This window comes from Strongylocentrotus purpuratus, unplaced genomic scaffold, assembly GCF_000002235.5.
Source record: "Strongylocentrotus purpuratus isolate Spur 01 unplaced genomic scaffold, Spur_5.0 spur5_scaffold_1, whole genome shotgun sequence".
Taxonomy (NCBI): domain Eukaryota; kingdom Metazoa; phylum Echinodermata; class Echinoidea; order Camarodonta; family Strongylocentrotidae; genus Strongylocentrotus; species Strongylocentrotus purpuratus.
Window position 1 is genome coordinate 37749490 of NW_022145594.1, and position 11059 is coordinate 37760548.

Genomic DNA, 11059 nt, shown 5'->3' on the forward strand with positions numbered 1-11059 from the left:
ATAATAGGTGGACAAAAAAATTATTTTATTTTATTTTATTGTCTTCAATTATTACTGACGTCATAAATTTGCATATATTTTGATATGCAAATTTCTGTCTCAAAACCTGTCAAAATCACCTGAAAGTTGTATTTTGTCTGCTATTATCATGAAATAAGTTTTCAAACCCCCTAATTTGGTGTAAAATTATTCATTGATATGTTATCTGATGTTTCCTGCAAAAAAAATTCATTCAACTCATGTAGACATTGTTTTTTTCTCCATTATTTTGTATGTAAACATATCAGTTTTCCGTGTATTGTACATTTTCTTAGGGTTTGTGAATTATGTGCTTACATTTTACCCTGTTTCTCAGCAGATATATTAAGTCTAACCTCCATCAAATTGATAAACAATCTTTATAAATCATGCAAAAACAGGTAGACCAAACAATTTAAATTTATTTTATTGTCTTCAATTATCAATGACGTCATAAATTTGCATATATTTTGATATGCAAATTTCTGTCTCAAAACCTGTCAAAATCACCTAAAAGTTGTATTTTGTCTGCTATTATCATGAAATAAGTTTTCTAGCCCCCTAATTTGGTGTAATATTATTCATTGATACGTTATCTGATGTTTCTCGCAAATTTTGTTTCCACCCCCCCCCCCCCGCATATTACGATTAATACATTCTGTATATATAATATATTATTAAAAGACAAAAGCTCAACAAGCAGTATTTCAATTACTATTGGGGCTAGCCTGTTAACATCAAGGTAAATCAAATACAGTATATTACCACATACATCATCGTTTTCTTTTATAGTATCAGCCTGAAAAGGAGGGATCATACAAAAGCCAACTTATTCAGCAGTTGGTCATTAATCCCATTATATGCTATAATATAGTTTTGTTGTTTATACAAATGAAGGATCAAACGTATACGGGGTACAATTTCACGAATTTCAACTAACTTGACACAATTAGCAATGGAAGAAGCATGCATCCTCATTCTTGAAGACATTTCAGATGTGCACGGTTATCATCGGGAGTACTACCAACCTTTTACCAAGAATCTCAATCAACTGTCAGAGATCTTATCTGATACCACAGAACCTTCAACATCCCGTCCACCCTGATCGTCAATTGATGAAGTCATCTTCAACCCTGATTGTATCTTTTGTAAAAAGGAAGGCCCAAAATCAATCAAAGTGACAAGCTCTTGGACAACAGAAAGTTACCAATGTTAGATTTTTGTGGGTGGCAAAATGTTGTAGATGTTGCAAAGAGAGTGGGTGATGAAGACCTACTTTTGAGAATCATGGAAGTTGATCTGTTTGCTGCAGAAGCAAGATATCACAAGAACTGTCGGAAGAAATATGTGGCGAACTAAGAACCAGATTAAAGGAGAAGTGACAAGTACGATTAAGTAGCTAAACAGAGAACAATGGAAGTAGCCTACAAGAAAGCATTTGCCAGCATTATGTAGATTAAATTGTAGATGATGAAATACCTGGCCCTCAACCGCAGAAGCCATTGCCTGTATAGATGACCAGACTCCCACTGAGCTAGAGAAGTTTCTGAACCATTTGTTGAGTGGAAATCCATCTCGACCATCATAACGAGTGACTAAACTTGTCATATCTCTTGAGCAAGATATATGTAGGGCAGCCACAAGTGGAAAATGTCCAAGCATATTCTGGTATGGATGACTCTGAGACATCTCTTACGCAGTGCTCAATTGATCATATTCATGAATCGCCTTGTTCTTTCAGAAAGCTATTCATTTTCACTTGAGCTTGAATCTGCCATAGCACAAGCGCTAGAGGAGACTTTCGGTATTATATCTAGACAGGTAGTCCGCCATCCCGTGGAGCCATCAGTCTTTCATTCAGACTTTGAAGATTTCAACCAATACATTTCAAGCTTAAGTGGTTCTGGCTCTGTCCGCACAGCCCATGGGATTATGCTGCAGGAGATTTCTAACAATGAGACAGTTGAATCTTCAAATAGCACAGTACCCTCAGAAGCACAAACATGAACCAAAGAACGTTCCTTGGCTATTGAACATGAAGGTCCCCTTCCACCTTGCTATGTAAACTGATATAAAGCATTCACAAAATTTGCCAGAGATGATATTGCGTGTATGCTTGTCCGAAAAAGTAGTGGAGAGACAGGTCAAGAGCTTCCAGGTTCGGCCGGATTTGTCTCAGTAACATGGGAGGTGCCTTCAAATGTGACGACCATAGATATCCTGTTATGAAATAGAGAGTGCCCGAGAGCTGCAGAAGAAGCAAGCCGCGAGGTTGGCCAAGACTATATATGTCATAACAACATTTGACTTGGGCGTGTGCATGAAGGCATATCCTCTCATTTGGAGTCATCCGTACAATTACAAAAAACACATTGTGTTGATTGGCACTTTCCATTTGATTTGTGCATACTCCAAGACGTTTGGAAAGAAAATGGAAGGATCCGGACTCGGAGATATCCTGTTAGAAGCTGGTCTCATGTCTTCTGGGTCTATGAAAGACGTCGTAACAGGAAAGAACTGCGACAGGAGTCTGCATTGTCACCAGAAAATGGTGAAGTGCTTAGAGAGGCTCCTTTTTTTATAGTTCCTGTCAATGGCTGGAAAAGATGATGCACTCGTTGGTATAGCTGAGGAATCAAAGAATATCTCCCTAGAGCTAATTCGATTACCAACAAAGGAGAGGCTTGCTGAGGTTGTGGCTAATGCAGATCTGGAGGAGTTGATAGAGTCATATGAGAGCTTCAAATATGATGTTCGAAGAGGATCTCTGTGGAAGACGGCACAATTTTTGATGTCGTATGTTGATTGCGTTTGGATTGATCTTTCATTGATCAGGTCTGTGAAAGAAAATGACTGTCCATTGTACTTGCACTGCCTGATCCATATGCCTGACCTGGTCACAATTTCTCCCGATATCTGACCTACCTTGATGTATTCCTGGTAAACATTGAAGATTCACATCCTAGTGCCATGACATTGCTCGAAAGAGGTGCAATAAGTGTTGCCAGGTCGCTCATTCCAGGGAACCGATGTGCTGTCGACAAGACAATTGAGGAGATAATCCTGAAGCATGGCAAATCTCGCGGTGGGGGTCGTAGTGGTGTCGGTGTCTTTGGCATAATTTAGAACTACAGTGTATATCAGAGGTGGGCTCGAACATATGCAGATATGACGTTTGATGCTCAACGTGGAAATAAACACAGAGATCAACAACCAACTCAGTTGAGGAAAAGTGAGGGATGTGTATTTAAAAAAGGCCATAGATGACGTAAAAAGCTTCCCCAATCATGTTGATGTCGATGACAAGAATGGAGTGTATGTTTTTTCTTCCGGTGCCTGCGTTCCGGCTGAGGTTAAGAAAGATGTCATGCCTGCAATTACCACAGGGAAAAACCAGAAATAGATATTCATCGAAGAGCGATTAGAGAAAAAGACATTGTGCTCTGACCCCATCAAGAAACTGAAGCTTAAACCATGGCAGAGACAAAAAAGAAATTCAAGCTTAAAACATCCCAACGAAAAGTGAAAGAGTACAAGCAACAAGGGGACATTGCTATCCAGCTGATGGTAAAGGCACAAAGTTCAGGCAGCCAACTTGATCTACGGGAATTCTTTGATCCCTGTTCTCTACTCAATTGGAACATTGGAACAACTTCTTTGCTAAGACTGATACATTTAAGGGCCTACACTATCTCCATAAGGATGTAGAGAACTCGCACCTCCAACCACTGGCAATTCATTGGTAGTGGAAGATGGTAATGCTGTTTTCTACTACCTAAAAGAGATGCCTGCATACTTCCACGATAATTGCATCAAAAGTCACAATGGAGTGTTGTCCAAATGCGATGTCATCTTCAGCACAGACATGTAAAAGCCAGACTCTAGGAAGTCAAGTGAACGGACACGGCGTGGGTGTGCAGAGAAGATGATGATTAAAGGAGGCAAGACCAAAAGACCATCTGACTGGAAGCAGTTCCTAACGAATGATGAGAATTAGAAACAACTTATTCAAGTTCTTCTGGATGTCTTGAGTAATGTGCATACGAGTTGACTGATGCTGAATTTTTTGCGGGAGACATCAAATAACATATCGCTGTATATTTTTACATCAAATTAGGGGGCTAGAAAACTTATTTCATGATAATAGCAGTCAAAATACAACTTTTAGGTGATTTTGACTGGTTTTAAGACAGAAATTTGCATATTAAATATATGCAAATTTATGACGTCATTAATGATTGAAGACAACAAAATGAATTAAATAATCTTGTTTACTTGTTGTTGTTGATTTACAAAGATTGTTTATTAATTTGATGGAGGTTAGACTTATATCTGCTGAGAAACAGTGTAAAATGTAAGCACATAATTCACAAACCCTAAGAAAATGTACAATACACGGAAAACTGATATGTTTACATACAAAATAATGGAGAAAAAAACAATGTCTACATGAGTTGAATGAATTTTTTTTGCAGGAAACATCAGATAACATATCAATGAATAATTTTACACCAAATTAGGGGGTTTGAAAACTTATTTCATGATAATAGCAGACAAAATAAAAAAACTTTAAGGTAATTTCGACAGGTTTTGAGACAGAAATTTGCATATCAAAATATATGCAAATTTATGACGTCATTAATAATTGAAGACAACAAAATAAATTAAAATAATTTTGTCTACCTGTTGTTGTATGATTTACAAAGATTGTTTATTTATTTGATGGATGTTAGACTTATATCTGCTGAGAAACAGGGTAAAGTGTAAGCACATAATTCACAAACCCTAAGAAAATGTACAATACACGAAAAACTGATATGTTTACATACAAAATAATGAAGAAAAAAACAATGTCTACATGAGTTGAATGATTTTTTTTTGCAGGAAACATCAGATGACATATCAATGAATAAGTTTACACCAAATTAGGGGGTTTGAAAACTTATTTCATGATAATAGCAGTCAAAATACAACTTTCAGGTGATTTTCACAGGTTTTGAGACAGAAATTTGCATATAAAAATATATGCAAATTTATGACGTCATTAATAATTGAAGACAATAAAATAAAATAAAATAATTTTTTTGTCCACCTATTGTTGTATAGTTTATGAAGATTGTTTATAAATTTGGTGGAGATTAGAGTTATATCTGCTGAGAAACAGGGTAAAATGTAAGCACATAATTCACAAACCCTAAGAAAGTGTGCAAAACACGAAAAACTGACATTTTTACATATTTTCAAATATGGAGCAAAAAAACAGTGTCCAAATGAGTTTTTTTCTTGGGAACGTCTTTTTTCTGATATTATGGATCCCTATGAACAAAATGACACCCAAAAAGTAGGATCATAGGGGGGGGGGGGGTGCACGGTAGCCTCCTCTGGCCCACGGACTATAGTTGGTTTGTAACAGAAAGTCCACATTGATGTTAAAGTATCACTATGAACATGACAGACAATGAAAGCGGACAAAATATACAGTTCCTCAGGTAGACAAAGGAACATCCCTTCACTGCTATTATGTAAAAATGTGTAGAACAGGTGAATATGCATGTGACACCTGTTCTACACATTTTTACATAATAGCAGTGAAGGGATGTCCCTTTGTTTACCTGAGGAACTGTATATTTTGTCCGCTTTCATTGTCTGTCATGTTCATAGTGTATGGGCGTTTTTCGTATTGTCAGTTGCATGCATGTGGGCGTGTGGTCGTGTGCGCTTGAGTTTGTGTTTGTGTTTTAGTCCATTATCTGTATACTCGACTACTTGAACAACTTACCTGGTCTAACATGGTAGACAAGTCACTAACATGTGCATTCTCAAGGAGTTCCTTACATAGCATCTGAATAAACCATGCACCACCGATTGTGTCTCTATAGGCTTTGTTTCCTGTGAAAATTAGTAGGACACTTGAGCTCTTTATGATATCGTGCTTGTTTGTGTAAGGCGCATTCAAAGAAACCCTAAACTAGTTTCTTATTGCCAGATAACTGCATATTAAGCAGAAAGGAATCGCGTGGCTGACCTAAATGTAAACGTTCTGTATACAGATACGAAACACATTCCTTATCTTTTTTGTTTTATTAAAGAAAAATTATATGTAATGACACTAAAGACAAAATGGAGTAAGAATCAAACAAGCATTATGATGAGCTTGGATCAAGATAAATAACATCCCGATATAAACTAGCAAGGGAAAATAAAAGAACTGAGGATTCTTCATTTGTGATGAGGACTCTGCCTTTAAAAACGTAACTAAATAAAGGAGGAGTCGAGGAATAGTGTTTTATTCACGTGACTCTCAATCCAAGGGTCAAGGATTCCAATCCCAGCCCGGCGCTAACGTTCTTTGGCAAGACAGTAATTCAATCTCCTGGGGGGTGTTTCACAAAGATCCTAAGTTGAACTTATCTCTAAGTTGGACTTAAAAATTATGGAAAGCCATTAGCATCTTTGAAAATATTTTTGTAAAAGTTATTTTGAAAGGCATTAATTGTTTATTCAAATCATTCATATTTTCTATCATCAAGGAGATTTCATGTTCTGGATGTGGAATTTATAAAAAGTCTAAAATACTTGAATTTCTGCTTTTGAATATATTTCATTTTAAGACTCCAATGGCTGTCCATAATTTTAAAGTCCAACTTAGAGTTAAGTTCTACTTAGGATCTTTGTGAAACACCCCCCAGGTCACCCAGGTCTGAAATGGGTACCCAGTAGGATGATAAAATCATTGTAGTTATCTACTGTGAGCGTCTATGAGATGCCACCTGGTTGGAATGTTCTCCATGTTCCAGCGAGTGGAGAATGTGCATATATGATTACAAGATATGTGAACCGCAAAAATACATCGTCGCTGTATTAAGTGCTATTCAAACCCTGGATTCTATAATTAATGTTATTATTATTACTAGTAGTAGTATTATTAGTATTATCATTATCATTAATATTAATGATAATATACAACATTTATTAGGCGCTAAATACGGTTGTTTCTAGGCGCACCAATGTCTGTCTACAAATTACCAACCAAAACTTGTAATGAACACACAAATTATCATCTTTTTCAATAAATCATGTAATAATAAAAAAAGAACACAATTTAATACCACTATTGTTATTATTATTATCTTTATTATCATCAAACTCTTACCCCATGTTGTAGAATGGACAACGAGAAGGTCGGATGTGTCTGTTTTTTCTTTTTCGATGTCAGCTTCAGTTTCTACCTTTGCTTCTGGATAGGTATAATGACATGGTAAGAACAAATCTTATGGTTGAAAGACCACGGATGTGTGCATTTATTTGAATGGTGATTCAAGTATGATGGCGGGACCATATGCTACACATTTTCTTTTCAAAAGCCGGCTTGTTCAGATAAAACGTGGAAAAATCACGGCTTTTTTGTTGTTGTTGTTATGATGACGTAAATTGTTACAAGCTTCAATTTATGTATCTTATAGCTTCTCTGTTGCGGGCAGTTGCCATTCATTTTTTCCCGTTAAAAGAAGAAAATGGAAAAGAAAAAGGCGGCGGCTGTGTTTTTCATTGAGTGTATATGCGGGCTGCAGAGCTAATGGACCCACGTAGCTCAAAGACACCTTGGCCAAACACCATATTTATGTTTTCAAAAAGAAAGTAATTATTTTCAAATTGTAATCCCATTAGATATAAAAAACACGGTAGGAACGAATTCCTGACATGCTGTCAGGAATCGAACTCAACACTTTGCATCTTATAACCTTTAAGGTGCTACTTTATTGGGGACATATGCTGGCTTTCCACGAGTAGCAATCAACGAAAATAATTATTTGAACAGGATACTTTTATTTAGCACAACACAAAAAGATACACTACTGGACTTTAAAACCTCTATTTTTCATCATGGGCCTGTCAAGTACACCCATGTCATTATTGTGGTCAAGTAAAATAGGTCCATACATATTAGCGACAATCTATATAAGCCTAAATGAAATGGTAATGAGTGAGTGATTGAGCCTAAACAAAACGAATATGTGAGGTAAGGATTCGGAAGATGAGTTTGATGGGACACTTGATACAGGAAGGAAATTTCGAGACCCTTGCAGTGACAGAAAAAGCAAGGGAAAGAGGGCTAAATGAAGACAATTGGAATAAGTGTTTTGGTTAGAAGAGAGAATTGAAAGACCCGGGAATGTACCTCCTGGTGAAGGTTATAGAGACACAGTAATATACAAATACCATGATCGCATAATTCGTTAATATTGACACCTACTGAGAAAGAAAAGGGGGTAGGGGAGCTTGTGATATTTATATAGAGTTAAAGACAGTGACACCTACTTCCACGGCTACTCTGGAAGAAAATCATCTTCGGTTTTCCCTTCATGAACTTCATCCTAGAAACCTTATTCATGATAAACGTATAAGTAACCAGTCCATCAGTACACTCAATGCCTGTCGTGGAGCCGAGTCCCATGATCACGAACACAGCAGAGCACATGCCTTCATGGTTAGGAGAATCTGCAAACGTCTCTAGCTTGTTTTTAAGGTCCTGCATAACCATTCACGAAAACAAAGGACAAAGCGGTAGTCATTGAAGTTTAAATTTAATTTAAACAGACAAATACATGTATAAAGAGCCTTTCGTTTCGTTTTAGGTGATCTAAAGTCGACATCCGACCCGTCTACCTTCAAACGTAAAGTTTATTTTCTCTCGAATTGAAGTTACCTTCTTCAAATTAAAAAAAAAATCCAACGATGTTTGTAGAATTAGGCCAAGTAATTGATTATTTTGAATAAATATATACATTATTGCCCATGAAGTTGGAATAACAATTCTCATCTCTTTTTATGAAATGCTTGTGATACTTTGATTCATTCTTGATTAATACGATTTTTATCCTCGCTGAGGTTTATTCATAAATCTTTATTGAGCGATCTTTATTGATCAATTAAGTTCTGAAAGTACAAACACTCTTTATAACAGTAATACATCTTATTGTCAAAATCATTTAATGACGAGAGGTTATAACAATTTATTCCAACTTTGTGGGAAACAGTGATCAACTACTTGACACCATCAATTCCAATTGCATTATTGTTTGCATGTGGGGATGGAGAATGTATGGTTCGGATAGAAAATTCAATTTGATGACAAAACAAAGTTGAGGCTAAATAAGATTTTAAGTTGTTTCTGTTTCACGCCGCTAAGTTATATTATTAACAATAATAGGACAATAGATAAATAAAACAACATGCTCTTACCTCAGCTGTCAAATCCGAATGGGTTTCGATCTCATATCCTATTTCCGTGAACACGTGTTGAATATTTTGAACGTCGACATCTGTTCCCCTCCTGCCTTTTCTCATGTTAAAAAGGAACATGAGACCCTTTTCTTTATAGTCCATTTTGTAATTCTGAAATCGAGAAAATATTTTTGAATTTACATATCAGTATAATATATAAAAAGTTATGTTTAACTACTTTCCGTTGATCAATTTTCAGCAATTAGTGTTCATATAATTTATTACAAAATTTCTTGTTATTTTTAACAAGTCCTGGGCTAATCGTAGCACACATAATCTATAATCCAGGGTTAAACCTCTATTTTATTTTATTGAAAAATGTCCATCAACAAGTTCGTTATTTACTTTTAGACACACTGGCCCGAAAATCTCTCCCCTGAGATATCCGTGATACTACTTTCTTTAACTCTTTTAAATCTAAAATTAAAAAATACTTCATCTGTTTCTAAATCTATAATAATATGTGCATGTTAATACGTCTCCTATGTTGTGTACACCGTTTGGTTATTGTTATTTTTTTGATAGCCAATTGTTGGAACTTGTATGTATCTTTTAAAAACAGGGACTGCCTCGAAAGAACCACATGGTTTTATTTGCAGTTTCCCCCATTCATTTCTATTGCCGATTAACTTTGTATAATTCCGGTATATTTGGAGACATGTTTCCATATTTTGTGTGTTGTGTGTTTTCTATATTGTATACAATCTGTATCTCATATGTTTTTATGGATTTGAATTGAAATAGAACCTGAAACTTGAAACTTTAATTAAGCTTGCTGGGATGTTTGACTCATCAAGGAAGTGCCTATTGTGAAGCACACAATCCCTTAAGCAATGCCACAATTATGTTAATCAATGAACTTACCTTATTGGCCATTATGACATAAATATTTTATTTCATGACTACATTCATTTCAGATTTTTGTAACGAAAATTTGAGTTTAAGGTTTCACTTTAAGAACAACAATTAATTTGAAGAGTCACCCACCCAGTCTGTGCTCTCCCCGGTAAACAAAACTGAGAAGGCATTATTTAGGGTACAAGGAACTTGTCACTCGCTATTGTATATATATATATATATATATATATATATATATATAATTTCACTCTACATTCATCCTAGGTGAATATGTCCCTTTTGTTCCCAATAAACATGTACCTTGCACCTAAATGAAAATAGGCCTACTTTGAGCCATGCAAAACAGATTATTTCTTTTAGCACTGATAATAATGTATTAAACTTTCATATTGCTCCGAGTGTCTCATTATCGCTCGCGTGAACATTGCCAGCACAAAACACTGACCTCTACCTCCTGGACGGATCATCGCCCATTCCCATTCACTATACGTTACGTACTAAAAGGCTGTATTGTCTGACCGTTCATGAATATTCATGTTTTTGCTAAACTCGGCAAAATGTTTGCTTTTACTAAATGAAAAAATTACGGTGGGGGGTTGGATGAAATGGACATAATGAACATATCAGAAGTGATTATTGATAATTCATGCTTCTTGTCCTTCGTGTGCTTGACCTATAATCTAACAATCACTTGGCAGACTGAGTCCAAAGTTCTACTTGTTTATTATAGGCAATGGCGAGCTTGCAACCTATTTTGAAAAATTACGGTGGGTGAACTTTGAAAAGTCAAAGAGACATGAGGGCTCCAATGAAAGAGCTAGTGATAACGTACGTCGGGATGGATGTGCTTTTCGTTTATCATAATTTTTTTTTCACAGCCATTACCCACTTCCGTTAT

The 11059-nt window shown here is 35.9% G+C and overlaps 1 protein-coding gene across 1 annotated transcript; it reads right to left on the reverse strand.

Annotated features, from left to right (window-relative positions):
• Positions 1-2162: 2162 nt before the first annotated feature.
• Positions 2163-10179, reverse strand: LOC590727 (caspase-3-like). Its single transcript, XM_030978766.1, has 6 exons — positions 10168-10179; positions 9262-9414; positions 8338-8548; positions 7172-7255; positions 2944-3052; positions 2163-2238 (listed from the first exon to the last, which is right to left on the reverse strand). The coding sequence occupies exons 1-6, from the start codon at positions 10177-10179 to the stop codon at positions 2163-2165; spliced, it is 645 nt and encodes a 214-aa protein (XP_030834626.1).
• Positions 10180-11059: the final 880 nt, after the last annotated feature.